Genomic DNA, 26,053 nt, shown 5'->3' on the forward strand with positions numbered 1-26,053 from the left:
GGCTCATTTGGGGGCTGTCTGTGGCCAGGCTGCTGGGCTCCATTGTGGGGAAGGTAGATGAGCTGGTCTCAACTCTGCTATCGGCAGAGGTCAAGGACATTTTGTCCACACCTAAGGCACAGTTTCCCAGTGTTCCTCAAGTTCCACGTCACTTCTAGGGCTGCAAAATAAAACACAAGGTGCCCAGTTAAATCTGAATTTCAGATAATGTTTTAGTATGAGAATACCCCACTCGATAGTTGAGATTAAATATATTCCGAAACTGTATTGATTGTTCACCTGCAATTCGAATGTGACTGGATGTCCTGTATTTCTATCTGCTAAATCTGCTAAATCTGACAGCCCTACTTCCCACCACATGGAAGTGGCTTCCCTCTAATGCTGAAGCCACTGACATCCTAAAAAAACCCACCTGGCTGAGGCTGCTGTGCCACCTTGACGTGCTTCCTGAAATCCGGGCTGCACAAGCAGGAAGCAGCAGGGGACGGCCAAAGCTGCGTGGTGGCTTTGCTGGAGTCAGTCCTCTCAGCCGTAAGGAACTCACCCAGGTTTCACCAGAGTTTCCAGGCAGTTACTGTGCGGGGGCCCAGTCTCTCCCCCATGCTCAGACACAAGTTCACGAGAGCGAGGCCAGATGAGAAACCTGAGAAACAGCAACTACCACATAATCCGAGCAGCCTCCGCTCTACCCCACCGAGGGGCGGGGATCGCCACACGCTGGGCCTCGCCAGGGTACCTATCTTTCCCCAAGAGGCTCTTGGCTCTCCTAGACAAACAGGCTCCAGGTGGTCGGCCCCTCTAGTCCCCCTGCCACAGACTACACGTGACAGGACATGGGGCACATCCGGGCAGCCCATCCCATCTCTGGTTCAGTTTCCCATATCTGAGTCTCCATTAGTTGGAAAATATGAGTGAATTTGCCGATTAGGAATAGGGTCATGCAGAAGGGTTGACTAATGAGACCTTCTTCCCCAGCAGAGAGAGAAGAAAAGTTGGAGGGACAGGAAGGAGGAGTCCATGTGAATAGATAACAGTGGTTTCCATAACTGGGGACACGGTTTGGCAGCCATGGCACAGATTTACGAGATCCTAAAAACTCAGACCTGAGGAACTGGATTGGGGTGGGCGGGGTGAAAAGAAGGGGAGAATTTTATGCGTTCTAAGATCCTCTCCTGTCTGAACGTGTTAGTATTATTTTCCCAGGGAAGGCGGCACCTCAGAACACAGAGGGTTCACTCGCCTTTTTCTCTGAGGCCTGCCCACTATTCCTCTGACAGGATTCATTTCCAAATACAAGAGGCGGCTTTCGTAGTGAAGCTGCTAAGCAGCTCAGAAGAGCGCGACGGCTGCTGCTGCCTTAGAATCAACAGGATCCTGGATCCTCCTCTCAGGATCCACGTTTTACCAAACATGTATGCAAATACCCCCCGGCTGCTCCTCCCCATACGCTGCCATCTCTGTGGAGTCCTCCCGCTCCGGCCCCTCCCCCAGAATGCCTTTCCCACTCAACCCCTGCCTCCTCTCCCCTCGTTGCCTCCTCTCCCCTCGTTGCTTCTTCTCAACCCCATTTTTTCCGCCGGAAATGAATGCCTGGCTGGCCTCAGACATGCGCCGCCACCGAGGGGAACCTATCCTACATGGACGTTCGAAAACTGCCAGGTCATGTTTGGGCATTTCACTGAAAGCCTGCTCTAAAAGGATCTATGGATGGTCAGTGCAGAGGAGGGATTGCTGGGTCTAGATAGCTCTACGCTTAACTTCTTAAGGAACCTCCATATTGTTCTCCATTGTCGTTGTAGTGATTTACGTTCCCACCGACAGTGCCTACCTTGCCCTTTTCTCCGCGTCCTCACCAGCACTTGTTATTTCTCGTCTTTTTGTTAAAGGCCATTCTAACAAGTGGTTAACAGAGAGGAAAGGAGGTGGAGGGAGGGAAAGTGGGTAATGGGAGTCAAATATATGGTCACAGAACAAAATTAGACTTTGGGTGGTAAGTATGCAATCGAGTATACAGATGTCAAATTATAATGTACACCTGAAAATTGTATAGTGTTATTAACCAATGTTACCCCAATAAATTTAATTTCAAAAGAAAGAAGGGGCAGCACAAAAAAGTGAACAGCTAGCTTCGCTGCTGTGGCAGTAAAAGGAACGTTACTTGATTGGGGAAAACTCGATGTGGAAAAAAAGGCTAGATGAAAGTCCTGTTTCCTTTTATTTATTTATTTGTTTGTTTTTTGTTTGTTTAATTGGTTGAGAACCTCTAGAAGAGAACTGGGGACAACGGTTGACTGGCTCTGACCAGAACGCTGAATCCCAATGATTTTCCTGGTTTAAGTCAGGCTCTAGGGAGACAGCAATCTTTTTGCTGCTACAGCACCTCAGAAACATTAAAACAGCGCAGGTTCACTGAATGCGTATTTTAGGTCAAGGTTAATGGGAGACAGAGAGAGACAAAGATGAAAAAGACACAGATCATGTCCTCCGGGAGTTCACAAGCAAATGAGACAACCAGGCATGTAAACGTGGACAGACAGTGGATCAATGTTTGTTATATGATATGATCAAAGTGTGGTGCCCCTGGGTTCTCGAGACCCTCTTGGGGACTTGAAAGGTCAAAACTACTTTCATAGTCAGACACTATGAGCCTTTTCTTTCCCTCTCATTTTCTCATGAGTTTTCCCAAGGCTACAAGATGTGTGACAATACAAAGCATAACACATGGATGCTTATATATTCTTGAGTTTAAAAGAATTTCTCAGTCTTAAATTTTCATATATCAATAGCTAAAACCCACATAGGCAAAATTCTTTGAAATCCTCAATAACTTTTAAGATTGTAGAGGGATTCTGAGGCCAAAAATTTTCAGAACTGAGAAGACAATATATCATCTACCATTACATGGTGTCCTCATTTCTGGTTAATGCATTTTATTGACAAAAAATTATTTCATCTAATTCCATGAAAATGACTTCATTGAATGCTTTCACTATGTCCTTATTATCTAGCATGATAGTCATTAGGTCACCTAATTATTAATCTGTTTGTGTTTTTTGTAACGTGTCTGTGTTTAAACGTCTTTTGAGGCAACACAATGTTGGGCTTTACATTTTAATTCAGGCAACAATCAACAATAGTTGATGCATTGTTTTATGTTCTATCACCCTACTGTTTATCTTACTCATTGTTATTTTTGCTTTAAGTTTTCTGTAGTGCATTTTAAAATTTTTTCTTTTCTGTTAGACAATAAACTTCCCTAGTCTGTCCATCTTTCTATCATTCCAGCATCATTATATTTTAAAGCAATTTTTATTGTTTCCTATAATTTTGCTATTAATAGTATAGTATTAAGAAAATAAATCTTATTTTGGGTGGCAATCACACAATAGAATATATAGATGTCATATTATAATATACACCTGAAAAATATATAATTCTATTAACCAATGTTATGCCCAATAAACTTAAAAAAAATAAAAATGAAAAAAGAGCACCATGCTAAGGTTCGTCTTGATTGCCTTTCTCAAAAAAAAGAAAAAAAAGAAAAGAAATCTTACATTTCCTTCCCTCTAGAGATGAAAATGAAGTCTAGTCTGTAACATATCATGGTAGCAAAAAGTTCCTTATAAAATTATGCAGATATCTTGCAGTCCTGACAGTGTATAATTCTCCCTGTAGAGAAAATTGAATTTTCTTTACATTTTTTTTTTCTATTTTATTCTCCCTGAACCTTGAGCTCTATCTAGCCCTTGACTATTCTCAAATCTCCATTGTTTTCTGGAAATGAACTTCACAGCTGTGGGCCTTTGTTGACAAATTATTTCATCTCCTCTGGGTCTTAAATTATTTTCCTTTACTCTGAAGTGAAAATTCAGTGAGTGTTTCGAGATACCGTCCTTGGGGTCCTAAGTCGATTTGTCTTAATCTTGTGTGCATCCCCCAACCCCCGTCCTCAACCAATATTCTCCTCCAAAGCTCCAGTACCCATTCGTATCATCACATTTAAATGGTTTTCTTGGCTCTGTCGGTAACTTGCAGAATTCTGCATCTGCTCTGTGATGGAGTAATTTTTTACAATTTGGTTAGTTGGTTTTAAGTTGGAAAACTTAACAATATCTTAACTTTTTTCTTCGAGGATTATGCCTTAATGAATTTGTGCTACAGAAATACAGTTATTTCTATAATTCTGCGATAAATTCTAATTTACTTGGGGTTTCTCTCCTGTGGTCCTTTTATTGTCATCAGATCAAATTTTAGCTGGATGTGGGCTTTTCAGGCCAGTTTTGCTTCGATGGTGCTGGTCCTTCTCCCTTCTGCACCAGGTCCCCTCTTCCTAGCATCTTTATCATGGTTCTTGTTCCGCTATAGCATTTACAAGACCCAATTTAATAGCTTCGTGCCTTTTTTCTTGGCACTCATTATTTCTTCTTTCTTTGCTGTTAAAGTAATAAGTGTACGTTCTGTTGCACTTGCCTGAGAGTCTTGAATCGGTCTTGGGTTTCTCCCCAGCCGGGTTCTGGCTGGCTTGCGTTTCCCTTTGATGTTATAACACATGTTTGCTGAACTTGAGTGTCGGGCTTTTCAAGCTTGTTTGCTTTTTCACTTTCCAAGATAGGCACAGTTTTTCTTAAGCTTATTTTTCTGTTTTGTGCTATTATTTTTAATTGCTTCTGAATAGGAGGTGGGGTTGAGAGTGAGATTTGGCCTGAATTTGGCTGTTTTTGCTATTACTCACATTTCCCCAGAAGCCCCACACACTTTCTCTCTGCTTCGACATACCACTTTTGAAAGCAATGACTCTTGGCATAAATGACGTAAAGGGGAAGATGGGTTCAGGGTAGGAATGTTTAGGAATCCAGTCCTGTACAATCTTGAGCTTGGCCATCTGGAAGTCTCTTCTTGCTCAATGAAATGGAGTAAACATTATCCATTATGAAATCTACCAAGCAGGCTGCCAGGACGAATGGGATCCCACTCAAAGCCAATCGCTGCTCTTACAAGGAAACCAGCTAGCACTGCCGAAAGCTACTCCAACCTCCCCCATCCCTGATGTCACAATTCGGAGGCTGCTGCTGGCCTAGGAGGTTGTAGAAAGTTCTGTAAGTCTTCTCTGTATGTCCTACAGGGCTCCTCAGGCAAGGTCATCTGATGGCTTTTGTGAAAAACTATCTGTTCCCTATTCTGGGGATCTTGGCCTACTACTACTATTCTGCAAGTGAGGAATTCAGACCAGGTAAGTCTAATTTTGAAGGAATAGATTTAAAAAAAAAAAAAAAAAAACAGGGGTGGCTAGAGAGTTTCTGAGGACCATGATGATTTCCTGATTCCTAAAGTTACTGAACAAGAGGGAACCTTGAGGTTGGACTATATTTCTATGTCCTTCAGTCACAGGCTACAGGTAATAGGGGTGAGGGGAAGAGTAACCATGTAGCAAAACGACTGCCAAATAGGCCACTCTGTGTTTGGCGCCCTTGATGGAAATTTCAGATCCCCTAACAAAAATGAAGGTGATTCCAAAATTCACAACTCAGCCAGATAAATGGGCTCTGTGGGGAGTCTGATAAGTGGGAAGCAAGCAAGTAGTGTGGAGCTGATGACTAAATAGAAGTGAGGGGAAGCCCCTGGAATCTCTATGACCACATGTGTTTTGAGGACTTTTTAAATTTTATTTCAATTGAGCAAAATTGGATGAGTCCAGAAATATCTGGAAAATTCCAGTGTTTTAGTTGAGTCCTCTTTCCATAGCGTTCTTTAGGAAGGGCAATAGGAAGGCTTAATTTTGAGCATCCAAACCAAACCCCCATTTCAGAGCATATTTGTGAAAGACTTGAACTGTTCCTTCACTGATTTATGCAGTTTGAGATAAGTTGATCTGGGCTCACAACCTTTAGCTGGTGAGATTAGGCTGTCTACATCCAGAGCAGGAGAAGGGATATTGCCACCAAGTTGGGTGTGCTCCTCACTTCCTTTTGGGGTTTCCCAGAGATGCTCCAAGGAAAGAAAGTGATTGTCACAGGGGCCAGCAAGGGGATCGGAAAAGAGATGGCCTATCATCTGGCGAAGATGGGAGCCCATGTGATGGTAACAGCAAGGTCAGAAGAAACTCTAAAGAAGGTGAGGATTCTGTGCCCACAGACGCATGTACCCTCACATGCCCAGATGTATTCTTATATATGTTCACATATACATGTCAACACACAGAGGCTGGCCCATCCAAACTCAGACGCTTACACACACATAAACACATGTACCTGCACGCATACCTACAGGCTTAAATACCCATAAAATACACATTTCAGTATTCATTCCCATGCACAAATACATAAATACAAAGTTCTTGGGCTATATATACTCATTGATATGCCTATTTACACACATTTACACATGTATGAAGTCACAGATATATAGATATGTGCTCAGGTAACAAAATTCCAGTACCTACTCATGAATTCATATTCTCATACCAATGCAGACTCTCAGACACATGCCCTCACATAGACTCACAAACCCAAGGATAAATGAACATTCACAAACCTAGGGCTACCCTCAGAGAAACTAGCATCATTCAGAACCATCTATTCACAGAAACTCATAAACACAGATCATGGGCTTGAACCCCACCACAGTGATGATTTACCCATTTATACCCTACGTGAAATACTTCCAGAAAGTATTTCATAACGAAGACAAAGATTATGTCAGATTGCATTTAGCAACACACACACACACACACACACACACACACACACACACACACTCTCAGTGCACCACTCACACTCACACAAACCTGCTACCATTTCTTATCAAAACAGTGCTGTAAGCAACCTCCCGTTTAAACCCCCATTACTTCAGACACTGTCCCCCAAAGGTCTGCAGCCAATACTGACACCATTATTGTCATGATCCCACAGGTGGTATCTCACTGCCTAGAACTTGGAGCAGCCTCAGCACACTACCTTGCTGGCACCATGGAGAACATGACCTTTGCAGAACAATTTGTTGCCAAAACTGGACAGCTCATGGGTGAGGCTGCTTCTCCTCTCTCCCCTCTGGACCTTGCTCTAGGGGTCCCCAGGGAGCTTCGAGAAGGTAGAGGGGGATGAGAGAGGGAAGGTATCAACCCCACATAGTATCCCTCAACACAGCCATTTCTTGCAGGAGGACTAGACATGCTCATTCTCAACCACATCACCTACGTTCCTCTGCAACTCTTTCGTGATGATGTCCGTCTCGTGCGTGACAGCATGGAGGTCAACTTCCTCAGTTACGTGGTCTTGAGTGTGGCTGCCCTGCCCATGCTGAAGCAGAGCAACGGCAGCATCGTCGTCGTCTCCTCGGTGGCTGGTGAGTGGGGCAGAGGGCCACGCGGAAGGTAGGAGCAGGAGAAGCGCCAGGGACAGTGTTAGGGGCTCTGTGGCACACGTGAATTCTTTTTCTTTTTATCAGTTTCATGAAGAGAAGTGACACGATATAAACTGGAAGTTGAAATGCTCACGGTGATATTAAACAAAAGCTGATTAACAGCTTGCCCGTATGCGTGGACAGGCAGACATAGGAGTACGGGACTTGGACGTGTAAACTCGATGAGGAGCATGCTGAGTAAAAGACATGCTGTTGAGAACAAGCGGATTCATACAAAATAAAGGATTGTTTGAGGTAGATGGGCTACAAGCTCGCTGGAAGGAACACAGAGAGAGCAGAAGTTTAGAGTGCTCACCAGAAGCCGGGTGCTCTGTGACCTATGAGTGGAAGTCCAAAGGGACATTGAGAAACTGCTGGAGGTACAACCTGTCCCGATACTAAGGGAGAGACCTGATTGTGATGATAAAAAGGATTTTGCTTTCTTCTTAAATACCAAGAGCTGTAGGTTGGTGACATTACTTGATGCAAAGGTAGAACTGAGAAGTAAAATATTTTAACAACATACAGTTGACCGATCAGTAGTTAAGCTAGGGCAAAATGAAATAAACCACAAAAACAAACACACCATGTGATTAACAGAACTGCTTATACTGGGATTTTCTCCCAAATTTGAACTGCTACATTAAAAGTGCAATTTAAACAACCAATGGGATAGGGAGACAGTGTGTACAGAGAAATATTCATGAAGAAAATTCCGTGTGATCATGAGAAGTCCCTGATGCTTTGGATGGTGGCAGCATCAGAAGTTATCAGCAATAAAAAGCCTGGCAGTTTCCAGCTTGGGAGATTCCTAGCCCCATTTCCTCATGGGTCCTAGAGAGAAGTTCCACACATACTTGTTGAAGGATGTGACTAGAGGTGCAAACACCAGTATCAAAGTCAGTCATCTCAATGCCTTTCCTGGCAATGGAAAAACAAATAACCCAGAGGACTTTGTAAATTCCTTTAAGTACGTCACAAATGTTAGTTAAAACCATAACTAAAAACACCACCTATTTTGCAAAGAGTTCTACTTCCTGGACCAGGAAAGCCTGCATAGTGCGGGATAAAAGGGCAGCCTGTCTGTGCTAGTGGCCAAAAGGAGTGATTGATATGCATCCCTGTGCTTCCCAGACATCACAGACTCACACCCTTCCCCAGACACAGCCTCTCTCTGGGCTGAAAGGAAGAGAGAGCTTCCAGATGCATACTGAGTGGGAGAATGCGGGGCACATCCCCAGTTCACCCTAGGGAAATGGCCAAAACACTTACATCAGTTGATTAAATAATACGTCCGCTCTAGGCAAAGGTGTGCTTCATCTTTGGCTAGAGAATTTCACTTTCTGTAATGTACACCCAGTGTCAGTGCTCTCACTCTCCAAAGGAATAGGAATTACTGTAAACGTCCAAGAGCGTGATGAAATTCTGATAACCTCTGTTTCCATACATCTTCTATACCTACCGAATGTCACTTTGTAATTTCTGTGGACTCTGGGAAGTGGAAACTATCCTTCATGTCTATTGTTTACAGAGGCAAAAGAATTCAGCCTGTTTGCTTTGAAGTGTGTCTGTGAACTTCCAAAGTACAGATGACTTTGCTTTTTCTCCCTAACTGAAGAATTTCTTTGTTCTAAGTTATGATCTTTTAAACAGTCAGCAAACACGTTCATTAATCCTTCCTCCTTGAAATCTAAATTCCACAAACATGGCATGCTAAACCTCAGATTGAGGTCAGCCAGAGAGTATTGGGATAGATTTTTAATCATTTCTTCCAGGGAATCCATTAAGTTGTTTATTGAATTACAGTGATAAGCAGTTGTTTTTGTCCCCAATGCATTTCCAGGTATTACATTACATGGAAATCCTATACTTTTAATATGTTCTTTAAAGCCTCAGCCACTTCTTTAGCATCAACAGAGACAGTACTGCTGCCTCTGGGGACTTCCTTATAGTCCGTATCCATCCACCATTCAACACCGTTTTTGTCACCTACCAATCAAGCTTCTATGTACATATAATATTAATTAGCCTCCCCTCCTTCCACCACCTGTGAGTTTAGATATAAGCTGAGCTACTACACAAAAACCCAAATTTACAATGACTTAAACAAATCAAAATTTATTTCTCTCTCATGAAACAGCTTGGGGTAAGCAGTCCAGGGCTGATAAGGTAGTTCTGCCCCGACGAAGTTGTCTAGAAACCTTAGTATCGCAGAACCACCATCCCTTGGGTGTTACCCTCACCTGTATGTCAAGATGGTACGTTATTGATTCAGAATTCTAGCTGGAGAAAATGGAGAAAGAAGGATACATATAATCTGAAAGTTATACAGTTCTCTTCTGCCACAGCTGGCTGCAGTTGTAGTCCTTATTCAAAGAGGATTTGTGTCCAACTAAAAATCAGGGGTTCCATTTCTAGAAAAGACACCGATGTTGATGAACAACCAACAGTCTGCCGCATTACTCATGGGAAGATGCGCTAAGACTAGAAGGCAGTATTCCTCCCTCCAGGTTACATTCAAGTGTGCTTCCTGATGAAACCATCATTCGTGTCTTCATGTTTACTCACCAAGCAGCCTGAGAAGGCTTACGACAAATACACTCTAATTGAAATACACAAATAGAAAATTAGGTCTTAAAAGAAGAATATAAAAAGTTTCAAATTTGGCTCTTAAATTTCTTAACAAAAAGAAAAAGTAGGGTCAGTCAGTATATACATCAGATTCAAAAGGAAACACTGCAGAAAGCAAACAATTTCTGAAATTAATTTCTCATAAAATATTGAAGGCACAAAGTAATGGAAAAAGTTGGCATTCCCTAACAATTCTTTTAAATGTTTCTATAATCATAAAAGTTACACACGCACACACCATAAAAATTTGAAAAAATGAAAAAAAATGTATAAATGAAATTAAATCATCCATAATCATTATTTTTGAGAACTTTCTTCCAGATAGGTATAGATACATATATAGGGGTAAATGTAGATATAGATGTAAATATAGATAGATAGAGATGATATAGATAGAGACAGAGATAGACATAGAGATAGAAATAGAGATAGACATAGACATAGACATAGAGATAAAGATAGATATGGATAGAGATAGAGACAGAGACAGAGACAAAGGCATAGATATAGACATAGATATAGACATAGATATAGATATAGATATAAAACAATATTTTTTACTGCCAGATATTTAGGTTATTTTCAATGTTTTGGTATTTTAAAAATTCTATGATTAATGTTCTTGTTCATAAATCAGTGGCTAAGTTGATTCCTATTTCCTTGATAAATTCTTAGCACTAGATTTACTGGGTGAAATATTGGGAACATTTTTAAAGCTATTGGTACATATTTCCAAACTGCTTTAGACGAAATGAAAAAGGAAGGACTAGATTTTTTAAATATACAAAAATAAATCCAATTTAAATGACTGCTAAGAGCATCGTGCCCCATTCCCTTCCTGAGTATAACGTGAGTATTCATCTCATACCTACTTTGCAGCGTTAACAAAGTTTTCAGCAACCAACACTTTCACAGGTAAAAGTAAAAGGTGTTTAGTACAGTTGTCCCTCAGTATCCACAGGGCATTCACTCCAGGACACCACCGCCATCCCCCCAGGAGACCAAAACTCATGGATGCTCAAGTCCCTTACATAAAATGGCACAGTATTTGCATATAACCAACACACATCGTCCTGCATACTTTTGTGAAGAGATGACAACATCTTATACTCTGGACTCCATCTTCTTGGACAAACAAATCGCACTGACCTTGCTGACTTGCTAAAAAAAAAAAAAAAAAAGAAAAAGTTATTTGCTGAGAAAGAAACTTTCAAGGACTGTACAAAGTAGCTGTGCTTTTTAAGGCCTATGCCAAAAATGTTTCTTTCTCAGTAACAGAAAGAGGTGTTTCTGAGAAACCAATGACTCATAAAAGATAAATTTCCCTCCAATCATAACTTTTGGTGAACAAGTAATGTAACTTGAATGCTGATCCCTAGACAGGACACTATTCTGGTTGCGGCCAGAATCTGTGCTCCTGAATTGCAATTCAAGACCCTGAACATATGCTTTTCTTACCTTGAAGCCTTGCCTTTTTCTCTCATTTAACACTTTAAATAATCTCTAGATTATTTACAATACCTAATAAAATGTAAATGCTATAAATAGTTGTTACACTGTATTGTTTAGGGAATAATGACAAGAAAAAAGTCTGTACATGTTCAGTACGGATGCACCATAATAGGCCTAACTACATAGTTCACAACCCCAACAACATAACATGTTTTCCTAATATTTTCTATCTGCTGTTGGTTGAATCCATCCATGCGAGACCCACAGTGATGGATGGCAGACTGTAGTTATAATTAATTTTTTTGTTTACTTGTGAGAAGGAACATGAGGTCCCTGTCCCCTTGGGAGTAGTGGTATTCTTTTTTTGGTTACTATTATATCCTTACTTCCTATAACAGCATCTGGCATGTAGTAGATATTTAAGGAAAGTAAGGAAATTAATGAATGAATTTCATTTTCATGTGTTTAGAGGCTATTTATAATTTCCATTCTGTGAACTGTTTTTTCATGTCATTGCCCACTGAGATGTTAGCAAAACTTTTCTAACAATAAATACAGCAAATCGGTTTCATAGGCAGCTTCTTGTTGCAAATTTCAAAAAAAAGGCATATCTTTGAAAAACAGCTAAATATAAAATTAAGAAAGTGAAAAGTAAATTTGACGTGGTATGAACATATAGCTTTAGATGGTGAGTTTGACCCAAGGTGGATTCCTGTTGAAATAGTATTGATTTCAATGAGAAGTCCACTTAAGGTACCACAAGATGGGGAATGGCTGGGAAGACAGCATAACTTCTGAAAAATTTATTCTACGGGCAGACAGGTGCTCCCCAAATATATTGATTCATTTATTCAAAAAAATGTAAATTGAGGGTCCACTCCGAGCAAGGCACTGTGTCAGATGCCCGGGCTATGGCAGTGAGCAGGAAAGGCAAGAGGCTTGTCATCCCCGAGCCCGATTCCAGTGTCAGACGATTGTTAGGGCATTGTGTACAGGCATACAGAAACCTGAATATCCACCACTAGCAACAAGTTCCTAAATTGCAGTAACGTACTGTGTACATATTTATACATACTGACTATAAAAATCATATGTTCAAAAGAAAAATAATTGAGAGAACAGTAGATATAGTCTGAGCCCAAATGTGTTTAAAGAAAGGGGCTTTTACCTTTCATTTTATACACTTCAAAGCTGCTTATTGTTCAACAAGCTTGCTATGAATTTTATTAGAATAATATTTGTAAAAGAAAAGTAAAGGATAGGGCTCTGTATGGTAACCAAAAACAAAATATTTCTCTTCTCAGGATAGCTGACTTCAGGAGGACAAAGCTCGTGTTCAATCTCACAAGTAAACAAACAAATTCCAATGACTAAAACAACTAAACTACCAAATTCCAACTACTAAATGCCATGGTGGGGGTGGGGTTGGGGCGTCGTTTTTTGTTGTTTCGGTTTCTTTGTTTGTCAACAAAATTGTCAATCATTGAAAACTTTGTTAACTCCACAAAGTAGGTGTGAGGTATAGGCACTCTCATACACTCTTGGTGGAAAAGGATATGGTTCTTTTATTCATTTTAAGTGATTTTCACTATTTTTTTTAAAAAGTCTAGTCCTTCATTTTTCATTTTGTCTAAAGCAATTTGGCAATTTGTATCAATAGCCTGAAAAGTGTTCCCATCATTTCACCCAGCAAATATAATGTTAAGAATCTCTCAAGGCATAATCATCGATCCAGTCACGGATATATGTATAGAAACATTTATGGTCGGATTTCTTTCAATGTGTCTATGAACCTACAAGCAAAGCTACCAATGTTAAAAGCAGTCAACTGATACGTGCCTGAAGTCAGTCACCAGAGTCAACTTAAAAGTCAGAATCCAGTTAACGGCCTGTACAGTTGGTTTTTAACTATCTAACGTTTTTCCATGATGTCGTCTGGTTCAGGAATTCCCAGGTAATACATGCATATAATAAATCTTTTATTTCTAACACTAGGAAATTAGTCTTTCCCTGTACTCTCTAAATAAGTAAATGTTAAACAATATTTAAAGAATGTTATTTTGAAGTCACTGGCCCACATTGGGCACACATCTGTCTCAGTCCATCCCTGGCGAGACAGCTGGCCTTATCAGAATTGCAGCAGAGAAGCCACCAGGAAATAAGGCCACCCCAGGACCTCTCAGCGCTAGCACGGTTATGCCATACCTGCTTCTCTCGGCGCTCTGGTGCTCCTCCTCTCTGTCTATTAGCCTCTGCTTTCATTCGCACATAGCTCCACCTGACTGCCACAGCCCCCTTTCTCAGCATAACGACTCTCAATACGCTTTTGATTTCTGTCCAATCACCAACCCTCTTGGTCTCTCAATCTCCCAACTCAAAGTTTCCCTCAAAGAAGAGGTATCTACTTTGTTCAGCTGGATTTTATAAGTCAATCTCCCAAGTCATTTATCCTAAAGAGGTACAATTATTGACTCCAGTCTAACCAGCAAGGCCACAGGGAGGCGACCAACAGGGTAGGCGTGATAGATGTGTCTGAGTCCCTTGCATATCTTTTGGATAATCTTCCTTAAATATTGCTCTATCAGCACTGGTTGTCAAACTTGAGCAGGATAGGACAGCTTTGTGTTAGGGAGCAACCGTGGCAGCCTGACTTGTAATATCAAGTCTGAGATGAAATGAGGGGGGAGCCCACACGAGAGGCAGCGAGGGTAGCTGGTTTCATACCAGGCCAAGGACTCATAATATGAGGACTCTCATGATGGCCATTTCAACATGACCTCAACCTGCCTACAAAATTTATGGAAACTGAACAATCAGCTCTCATGATCCGGTGTGAGTCAGCTCCAGCATATCACCTCGTACAAAATTTTTGGCAGTACTCAACGGTGTCAAGGTGACTTTCATGAAAGTCAAGGAAAGACTGGGAAGTGTTCCAGCTTCGAAGAAGCTGAAGAGTGATGACAGCTAAATGCAACATGTGATATTCAATTGGATCTTTTGCTGTAAAGAATATTATGAGGACGAGTGGCAGAACTTGTCTCGGGTCTATAGACTGGATGACAGGGATACATCAGTGTTAATGCCGTAGGTTGAATGGTGGCCCTCGAAAAGACATGTCGACATACTCATTCCCTGAACCTGTGTATGTGACCTCATTTGGAAAAAGAGTCTTTGTGGATATAACTAAGTTAAGGATCTTGTGATGAGATCATCCAGGATTACTGAGTGGGCCCTAAATCCATTGACAAGTGGTTTTATAAGAGACGGAAGACAGAAACAGAAGGATATAAGGAAAAGGCCACGTAAAGATACAGATACATGCAAAAAAATTAAATTGACCACTTTCTTACATTATATACAAAAATAAACTCAAAATGGATTAAAGATTTGAAACTATAAAACTCTTTGAAGAAACACAGGCCGTAAACTGACATCGCTCTTAGCAATATCTTTTTGGATATATCTCCTAAAGAAAGGGAAACAAAAGAAAAAATAAAGAAACTACATCAAACTAAAAAGGCTTTGCACAGCAAAGGAAACCATCAACAAAACGAAAAAGCAACCTACTGAATGGGAAAATATATTCACAAATGATAAATCCAATAAGGGGTTAATATCCAAAATATATAAAGAATTCATACAACTTAACAGCAAAAAAATCCAATTGCAAAATGGGCAGAGGATCTGAATACACATTGCTCCCAGGAGGACATACAGATGAGCAGCAGACATATGAAAAAAGTTCAATGTCACTAGACATCAGAGAAATGCAAATTAAAGACACGATGAGATATTACCTCATACCTGTTGGAATGGCTATCATCAATAAATCAAAAAACAAGTGTTGGTGAGAATGTGGAGAAAGGGGGGCCTTCATGCACTGTTGGTGGGACTGCAAATTGGTTTAGCTACTATGGAAAACAGTATGGAGATTCCAAAAAAAAATAAAAAATAGAGCTGCTGTACAATCTAGTAATTCCACGTCTAGGAAAAAACAAAAACACTAATTCGAAAAGATACATGCATGTTCGTTGAAGCATTATTAGTAATAGCCAAGATATGGAAACAATCTATGTGTCCATCAATGAATGGATAAAGAAGATGTGGTATATAGACAATGGAATACTACTCAGCCATAAAAAGAAATGAAATCTTGCCATCTGCAACGATATGGATGGACCTTGAGGGTATTATGCTAAGTAAAATAAGTCAGACAGAGAAAGAAATTTACCATATGATCTTGCTTATATGTGGAATCTAAAAACAAAAAAACAAAAAACAGAAATAGACCCATAGATATATAAAAAACAAGCTGACGTTTGCCAAAGTGGTCGGGGATGGAAGGAAGGAAGGAAGAGGCAGAGTCTGCAATACTGTAGCCATAAAAAAATGCTGATAGCCACTCCACGCTGGGAGAGGCAAAGGAGGATTCTCTCCCCCTAGAGTCTTTGGAAGGCGTGCCGCTTTGCCATCACCTTGATTTCAGACTTCTGGTCCACAGAACTGTGAGACGCTAAATTTCTACTGTCTTAAGTCACCCAGCTTGTGGTAACTTATCATGGCAGGTCTCAGAAACTAATAAAGTACTTTTCCTCATTTGGATGGTTATGTAAAAGAATGTCCCTGTGTGCAGGAAATGCTTGCCAACATATTCAGAGTGATGGGACATCAGGTCCAGCAGTTACCTCGATTACAGCAATTACTCTGCAATAGTTCAGGAAGGTGAGGTGGAGTTCATTTATACTATTCCTGCAACTCTTCTGTAAGTTTGAAATTATTTCAAAAAGAAAAATAATCCCCATTCCAGGGGTTTAGTGACTTGGAGCAGGTGAGGGTGGATTTCGTGGGCCTTTTTCATGGATTTCTCAGAGATCCCCGCAGGAAACCCCCTTAGCATCGCAGTGCCTCCTCTAGCTCACTCCTTTCAGCTTCAGGGCTTCGATCGGCCCAGCCCCCTTGGCCCAGCCCACCCACCATCCCTGGACAGGTGACCCCAATCCAGCCCCCCTGCATGGGGTCCACATTTGGTCTCTGGGAAACCTGCCATTCGTGGACAGATATGATCCCACAATGCATTCAACTTTGCTCTCAAACTAGGGCAGTTCCAGCCCTGCCTCCTGCCTTTAGACTTTCAGTACAAGTCAAATACCAATCCCCAAACTCCAGAGGACACTTGGTAAAGATCTCCAAATAATCCTCTTGAAGCCGTTCTCACATGACTTAAGGTGAAGGGAATGCAGATGCCTCCCCTGACCATTGGTTGGATGAACACACAGGACACTGACGAGTCTCCCTCCTCCCAGCACAACCATGTGGACGGGATGTGGATGATGAGCTGATGCCTGTGGAACTGCTCTGCACCCACCCTTCCTTCAACTTGGCGATTCTTAAAACCTCTGCATTTATTCTTGCCTTGGGAGACCTGCTGTCGCTGAGACAACAGGAGGAGCCACATGTCACAGGTTCCATACCTGCACGGAAATGCTCTTGCCACAGTCACCTCGTGAAATTAAGTAATAGGTTTTATTTTCCTCATAACTCCAGTATTTTGTGCCATTTCAACACCATACACGCCTCCCTTGTCCTCGGCCAAAATACTTCCCTGGGCTTCCTCCCGTGGCTAAAACTGCCCTTCCTCAGTTTTCTTCATCTCCCCAGTCTATGGTTGGTCTCTTGGGATCCTTTCCATCCTAAGCCCTCTTCTCTTTTCACTCAACATACTCTTCCTGGGCAATTTCATCCATTCCCATCGCGGCAGTTATCATTGAAATATAAGTTGTCTCAATACTTAGGACGATGACACGTCAGGTTCTCCAAAGCCTGGTGCAGAGAGCTGGATTTATCTTCAAATCTGACTCAACCCAAACAACTCAACCCAAAGAGTTTAGAACATGAGGTTCCCAGCTAAGGAAAATTTTTAGGAAGAGCTGGAAAAAAGGAGGCAGGATCCAGGATGAGTTCCCAGCCGCAAAGCCATCAAGGCATGGTGAATCTCAAGGTGAGGCTCGCTCAGTAGAAGACGTGGTGTGTTTGCCTGCGGTCACGCCGACAGTCTGAAGCCAGGCAGGAATGAAGCTTTTCAATCTTATACACACACTTTCTTCTGCTCTCTCAATTAAAGCAATTTAAAATCTGCCTTTGAAATGGAAATAGTTTTGAGATCTCAGCAAAGCATTTGGGGATAAAGGGTGTGGAGCAGACGAATGAAAGCACTGAGGCCTGCTTTTGCCCTCTTCTGCTCAGCTAACAAGCTCCAGCACACAGCTAAATCAGCCAGCTCTCTGGCTCCTGCTGTTTCTACAGCGGCTAAGTCCCAGTATTTCTGGGACAAGGCTAATTGCAAACAGTCTGTCCCATTTATCATCACCAAGTCTGCACTCTTCCTTGTCAGACTCCACGTCCCACTTTTAGCTTCGGAAAACACAGTCACCACCCCTTTGTTTCTATGTATCTAAAACTTCCCAGAATAGAAATTTAGCTGCCATATATCGACCTGACTTCATTCTCCCCACATAAACCAGAACTTAACCTTGGCCAAAACACTCAGAGTTCTAATCCCCTCAGTTTCATGACTGCTTCATGCATATTAGAACAGTACACTTACTTACTTACTTAGCCTCCAGCATATTTTTTAACTGGTAGTTGAGCAAGTGGATCTTGTAAGGTGCAATCGGAAAACAGCTTGATTCTTTCCTTCAGACCTATTCTATGAGTGCACTTGTCCCCGAGCTTGGATGTGATCTAGGACACATGGCAATGCTCTGGGATAATAAAAGACGCTCTGGCTGCTTCCAGTCTCAAGAAAGCTCTCACGTTAGTAATTAAAATGTCTAGTCGTATAAAATTTAACTAAAGTTTCTCCCCTCATCAAGCTTGAACCTGCTGTTGTAGGAAACCTGGGGTAGGAAAAGAGATGGGTTCAGCCTTTCCTCCTGTTCCCAACTCCTCCTCACTCGCCAGGCTTCCTCTCGCCTCTCTCGTATGAAAGAAAGGGGAGGATGCAGGGAAGAAGAAAGGGTTGGGGCAGGAAAGGTCTTCCTTGGCTGGTGCCAGCTGTTACAGCATTGGTCCCCTCTGGCCACGGTTGGGAGGGTGACTACATCTGACTTTTGCGTTGGGTTCTTTGGAGGGCCCTGCTGGAATACTTCCTATGATAGGGCAGCAGTTGCTTATGTTATTTCCCTCGGACTCTGAAAATACAGTGGGAACACAGAGCAATACGCTCACCACGTCGGGCTGTTCTTTGGGTCAGGATTGGAAATGACTCAGAGTAGAAAGGATGAGCCCAAGGACAAGCCCATCGGGTGGCGAGCCAAGTGTGGGCTGGATTTCAAGTCCCCTACAGGGTGGTTCCCTTGTGCCCCAATCCCTGGTACACTTCAAACCCATAGGGTGCCGCTGAAGCTCCTCTCATAAGGACCGACATGAGAGGAGCCCCCACCCCTTCTTTTTGAAAGACTTCTGAGACATGGCTCATTCCCTCTCTCTAACTCCCGTTCTCTCTGGCCTCCTTACCTCAGCCCTTTTATTCCCTTGGGATGGTTGAGGGTCTACATGTTGCAAACTCATTTTTGGTTTGGGGGTTTTTTTTGTTTGTTTTTTGTTTGTGTTACTGCATCTTATATAAGGTCACCAGTGTGAAACCTCCCTTCATAATCTGGACCAATTACTATGTTCTCAACCTTTGAACCTCAGCTGAAACTAAAGCAAGGAAAGTATTTGTGGTACAAAAATCACTGCTACAGGAACAGATTATGAGTTCACTTGGTCTCTTGCTTCTGCATCTCTACTGCTACCTGGACAAACACATTATAAAACGCTACAGTCAATGTCATTATCATCATCTAGAAGGGTGTAGTGGGCTGAATGGTGGCCCCCCAAAAGATACATCCACCTAGTACCCATGAATGTGACCTCATATGGAAAAGGCTCTTTGCAGATGTAATTAAGGATCTCAAGACGATCATTCCAGATTATCTGAATGGGCCTAAATCCAGTGACGAGTGTCCTAATAAAACTAAGACACACACGAAATTGGAAGAGAAGGCAATGTGAAGATGAAGGCAGAGATTGGAGTGATGCATCTATAAACCAAGAAAAAACAAAGCTTTGCAGAAGACATTAGAAGTTTGAGGACGCCTTTAGAAGACAAGGAAGGATTCTCCACTGGAGCCTTTGGAGGGAAGGTGGCCCTGCTGATACCTTGGCTTTGGACTTCTAGCCTCCAGAACTGTGAGAAAATAAATTTCTGTTGTCTCGAGTCACTAAGTTTATGGTAATTTGTTATGGCAGTCCTTGGAAACTAATACAAAGGGACTAGGAGTGACTAACACTATTTATGGGTACCCTCCTCCGTCAAATTAGAAGTGAAAATAATACTGCTATTCATAAATTTTGCCTATTTGAGGTACATTGTCAAGCAGAGAGAATTTTTCACCAACTCAGGAACAGCTGCATTTGACCAATGGCTCCTAAAGAACACTCATATAAAGAACAGCGGCTCTGTAGAGGAAATGACATCTAATGCTTTAAAGTGTGGGCCACTGAAGTCAAATTTGAATCCTGGTTCTCCTATTCATTAACCATGCAATTTTAGGCAGCTGTTTAGTCTTTAGTACATAGAGCTAAATAAATGTTAGCTCCAATTTAGCTCCAATTTTTATGATCATTTTGTTTGTCTGCACTACGTGGCTGCTATTTCTTTTTAGTTATCCTTTTCTATGCTGAAAATGGCTACCCCAGTCCTAATTTTATATGACCTTTTAGTTCAAATCCAACAGTAGCTAATTAGAATCCTTACATTGCTTGTTTTAATTTCTTGAGAGACAGAACATGATGTGTGTTCAAGCCACTGTGAATGTTAGCTATCATTGGCCTACCTTCTATGGCTGGGAAGGCAAAATATTTTTGAAGGGATGTGTGTAGGAAGGCAATGGCAAGCATTTTTAGTACATGAAAGTTTTGTAAATCTTATATATTCAAACTTACTTATAACTTCTTTCATAGTGTATGTCTTTCATTTCATGCTTTAAAAAATATCTCTTACCCAGAGATTATATATCCATCAATATTTTATTATTTTACTTTCTATATATACTAATATTATTAGAATTCATTTATTAGAACAGTATTTCTTTTCTCCAAACAGTTAGCTATTTGTCCCAACATGATTTTTTGAATAGCTCATACTTTTCTCACCAATTTGAAATACTAATACTACTAATAACAGCATTTACTAAATACTTTGTATGTGCCAGCGATTGTGCTAAGTATATTACATGCATTATTTCAGTGTAGTAGTGTTATTATCCACATATTACAGCTAAGAAATACTTGGGATTCACACCCAGGTCATCTGATTCTAGAGCTCAAACCTTTAACCACTGTGCTATTCTTATAAATAATTTGGCTCTATTTTGGGCTTAAACAAAAGGAAAATTATTGACATAACTGGAAGTCCAGATGTAGGGTGGGCTTCACAGTTGCCTTGGCTCAAACCCAATGTTCCCGTGATTCTCTTGGCTCTGCTCTCTTCCATGTGAGGTTTCATCCTCAGGCTGCCAGTGAAATAGCGAGAGCAATTCTAACTCCCACATCCGTGCACAAAACGGCCCAGCAGAAGAGAAACAGGATTGCTACTTTGAGAAACTCTCCCAGAAGAACAAAGAACTTTCCCAGACACTCCAACAAAATTCTCCTTGAGTCTCCTTGATCCAAAATGGGCCACATGCCCATTCCTGTACCAGTTATAGGCAAGGGGAATGGGATTAAAAAAACTATGCGAGCCCATCTCTAGAGTTAGAGAGGGTATCAGCTTACCTTTAGGCACGTGTGCTGCATAAAATGAAGAGGGCTATCAATATGGATTAGTTTCAGCTCTCTGATGCAGAAAATGTAAAATAACAGTAGATTAAATAAGTTATAAGATAAATCAGATCTGGAGGTAGGCAGTTTTAGGGCTAGAATGGCAGCTTCGTGGTCACCCAGGTTCCCTCCTTCTCTCTCGGTTCTCTGCCATTCTTAACATGTGGCTTCTGCTTCATGATCCAAGATAGTTCTGGAGCCACAGCCATCATATCCACCTTCAGGCACCAAGAAGCAGGAGGAGTGGGAAGGGAAAGACTGACTTCTTCCTTTAAGGACATATCCCAGGAACCACATGACGCTTTTCTGTTTACAACGCATGGGGCAGCACTTGGTCACTTGGCAACATCTGGCTCAAAGAAGCTGAGAAATGGGAACTTTATGCCGGATAACTATGCACTCAGACACACATCAGGGGTTGTATTACTAAGGAAGAAGGGCAGAAGATATATTCAGAAAACACTAGCAGTCTCTACAACATGGTGCAAACATGAATTCAATTGAGGTTCTGTCGCAGAGGTAGAAAAGGGAAATAAATTCTGGTTAGGCAACCAACAATGTGTCCTGCAGCCGTGCTTGGGTCTTTGGTCCAGCCCTAGACCAGTCAGTAGCCCAACAGTATCAGATATTCTGGTTGGACATCCTATACCGAACACCCATTCCTAGAACTTGACTGTGGAGTCATCCTGAGCCAAAACTCATGACTGAGGATGAAGTTGGGGTGGTTTCCTAAAGAGATTTGTTTGTATTTTTTTAAAAGTTCTTTATAAATTAAGGATTGAGGATATAAAGCTTTTGTCTTCCTAATATACTGTAAACAGTTTTCTAGTTTATCTTTATTTACCCTTTACCTATTTTATAGAGATGTGATTCTAGTTATTGTTTTGACATATACAAATTTTATAAAATGCAATACTCTTTGTCTTTACATATATTTTTTTTTACTTTTCTGTTAGAATGATCTTTCATAACCAAGAACCCAATAAATATTTACCTATACAATCCTCTTTCTCTGATTGAATTATTTTTTGCAAGTCAGAAGATGCATTCTGTTGCACATGTAACTAACAAAAATTTCTCTTAAAATCACTTAACACTAAATATAGGTTCCTTTTACTCAGGTTATAAGAAGTTCAGGGCTGGTTTAGTGGACTTATTAGATCTTCGAGAATCCAAGCTTATTCCATATTTCTGTTCTATAATCTTTAATGTATAGCTTTTCCTCAAGTTCACAAATGACTGATGGAATTCTAAGCATCACATCTGGAGTCCACTCAGGAAGAAAAGGAAGGGACAAAATGTAAAAGCTGCATGTTACCCAAATCCATCTATTTTATCAGGAAATCCATATCTTTCCTGAAGACCCCTTCTGTTAGATTCTTCATTGGCAGAACTAGAACACGCGGCCACCCAAAAGAGCAAGGAAGTCTTGAGGAGGTAAATGTTTTTATCTAAACACACTGCTGTCCTGAACAAAATCAGATGCTACTATTAGAGAAATGGAAATGGATATTGGGTAGACAATACCTTCTGTCATAATTTTTTATCTAGATTTTTTTTATATATATATGATATAAAACAAGGCACTAGCAATTTTTTCCCATTAGCTAACTAATTTTTCCCAGAATCTTTATTGAATAAGCCATCTTTTCTTCATTGATTTGGCAAACAACTTCATTACGTTTAAAAGCTTATAAAGGTTCCAAATCCAATAATGGCAGAGTGGTATCTTACAGAACAATTATTCCCTGAATAACAAACTTTTGACAAAATATAGAAAACAACCATTGAAAGCACTGGAGAGAAAAAGCAAAAGCAGACAGAAACTGCTATTGATACTTGGAACTATTGATACTTGGAAGACGAAAATGACATTAGGTGAGTTTCTCAAAATCTTACGGCTTATGCTTTAAGGGTAGGCCCCAATCAGTGCCATGTCTGGGATAGAAACCTGCTTATCTTACTACTTTGAAAAACCAGAAGGAAGAGTTTGGGGTTTCTGGAGCAGCCGGAAAAGAAAGGTGGACATCTGCAAAGGAAAGAGCCGCAGTGAAGGAGCATCAAACTCTATACATAAAATCTTCCCAAATCAATTTTTTCCCCGTGAACCACTTGTGGCAAGTGCAGATACCAAGAAGCCCAGTTAAGATTAAATAATTAAACATAGATTTTAGCTGGTACCTACTTCAAGAGATACAGGGATTCAGCCAAGTTGACTGCCCACCTGAAAATAAGAAAAATCAATACTCTTCAGAGGAATATGACAGAACCCAGAGACTCTACAATGTATCATCCATGATATAAAAATACAATGCCAAATTACTGCACATACAGGAATAGGAATTGGGACTGATACTCAGAAGGAAATGCAATTGATGGAGATCAACCCTAAAAGGACCCATATGATAGAATTAGCAGACGAGGATTTTTAAATAGCCGTTATATCAATGCTAACTCAGCAAAGAGTCTAAGGTCTGAGGCCACTTCTACTCCCTCATCTTGGAAAAGATATAAAGAATAAGTTATCCTATTACCTATATGTGCACGTGTCCTCCCAAAAACTAGAGTGAGAATTAAGCAGGCGGATGAAAGTAAGAAAAGTACTTTTGAGTAGAAAAGCAAAGATAGGAGTTTTTCATTCCTCTTGCGTAAAAAGTCAGGGATCGGTCACTGTGTCAGGAGAATGCTCTTGCCAAACCCTTGGATCTCCAGCTCTCTTGGGTCAGAGGTGAAAGAGTTAACAGCTATGGGATGACATGGCTCTTTTTTAACACTCACTTATTCACCACTCTCACTAAAATCTAACCTCTCTTCAATGAAGGTTTTCCTGCAGCCTGCACCATATCCCACCCCAGGCTTTTCATGGGGTGTTTCTTTGATACTTTAATAATTTTTTCTTTCAGAAATTCAACACAGCATGATAATCTCTATAGGGAGTAGACTCAAGTACAACTCAAAAGGTAAAAGGACTCCACAGGGGTTACAAAGCCTGCTACAGATAAAGCAAAGATCAGCTCTGTCAGAGCCGAAATGAGTCAACTTGTTAACCTATTTCTTTATCATTTAGGGAAAATATCTAATCCACTTATTGCTCCCTATGCTGCAAGCAAGTTTGCTCTGGATGGGTTTTTCTCCTCCATCAGGAAGGAATATTCAATGGCCAAGGTCAATGTGTCAATCACTCTCTGTATCCTCGGCCTCATAAACACGGGTAAGGACAAGAGATTGGAATAAATGACCTGCAGATGGATTGTCTGCCTTGCCATTGTGGGTGAAGAAGGTGTCAAGCTCTCTGATTCATGGGTAACACAGCGAGCACTTGTCCTCATTTAATGAAGCACTTCTGTCATTAGTGAAGCTTCTGACCACTCTTTGACTCTCCTTTCCATTCTGACCACCAAATATGCTGAGTAACACCACACTCATCACCTCACCCTATTCTGAATACCTTCTGTCCTCATGGATTCTCAATGGCCATTACTTTCCTATATGAGACCTATCATATACAAGTTCATTTTTCTTAATAACATCACCAGTAATGAGATGTTAACATATGAACCTTTTGATATGATGCACTGGGAAGGACACAGCATTATTTTTGTGGTATTCTGCCAAAAATGCATAACCTCACTCCAGTTATAAGAGAACAATGGGACAAACCCAAAGTGAAGGACATTGTACAAAACAATTGATCAGTACTCTTCAAAAGTGTCAAGGTCATGATAGACAAGGAAAGACTGAAGGATTATCATAGAATGGAGGAAAAACAGGAACAAATTACTAAGTGTAATCCTGGATAAGGCCATAAAACACAAAAAGAATATTAGGGGGAAATAAGGTCTGTAGTTTAGTTAGTAATATTGTTCCAATTATATCATGCCTGTCCCTGACAACTGTACAATGGTTATGTATGATGTTACAATTAGGAGAGGCAGGGTGAACGATATAAGGGAATTTTCTGCACAGTTTTTATAACTTTTCTGTAAGTCCAAATGAAAGTTTATCTAAAACATATAGCATACATAATAAAATTTTATTTAAAGAGTAATTGAGGAAATTGAGTAGTAGTTACAGAACGAGAGAGAGAAAGATACAGACACACAGTGAAACTAGAAAAAGGTAGTAAGACAGAAGCTGTGCAAGCAGAATATGAAAATTTGGAAGGAGAGAGGAGGTAACAATAGAGTTTACTTCTAAGTGAAAGTGGTTAGTGCTGACGAGAGAGCAAAGACCTGCATTCTTGTCTATCCCTTCCTTTTGCAAGTCAATAAGTCATTATCACACAGCACTTCGTTTTCTCCCACTGACACTTTACATTGGCTACTGGGTCATCATACGACTTCTATCGATTCTGTCTCTCCATGTTATTCCCCCAAGAGAGGAACATGATTTAACACTAAGCCTCTCTTGCCCAACAGGCCCTAAATATATCCAGCCTTCTCTACGTATTCCCGATAGTGTCCACGGGCCTTGCAGAGCAAGCACTGGCAGACAGCCCCTAAGAGCTAAGTTGTTGGTGTTGGCAGGCCTTCCACCAAGTAGACTCTACGAGTCTTAGATAACCCCACTCTTTTCTTGTCATTTAACAGACACCGCCATGAAGGCAGTTTCTGGAATACTCAACAGCGATGCATCTCCAAAGGAAGAATGTGCCTTGGAGATCATCAAAGGGGGAGCTCTGCGCCAAGAGGAAGTGTATTATGAC

General features: G+C 40.9%; 1 protein-coding gene across 1 annotated transcript; it reads left to right on the forward strand.

Moving 5' to 3' along the window:
- Nucleotides 1-1,931: 1,931 nt before the first annotated feature.
- On the forward strand, nt 1,932-26,053 carry HSD11B1 (hydroxysteroid 11-beta dehydrogenase 1; the record flags this gene model as incomplete). Its single annotated transcript, XM_025043995.1, has 7 exons — nt 1,932-1,941; nt 5,010-5,233; nt 5,984-6,114; nt 6,912-7,023; nt 7,159-7,344; nt 24,416-24,559; nt 25,938-26,053. Coding segments are annotated over exons 2-7 (774 nt in total), but the record flags the coding sequence as incomplete, so codon positions are not given.

This window comes from Pteropus alecto, unplaced genomic scaffold (assembly GCF_000325575.1).
Source record: "Pteropus alecto unplaced genomic scaffold, ASM32557v1 scaffold101, whole genome shotgun sequence".
Classification (NCBI taxonomy): Eukaryota; Metazoa; Chordata; class Mammalia; order Chiroptera; family Pteropodidae; genus Pteropus; species Pteropus alecto.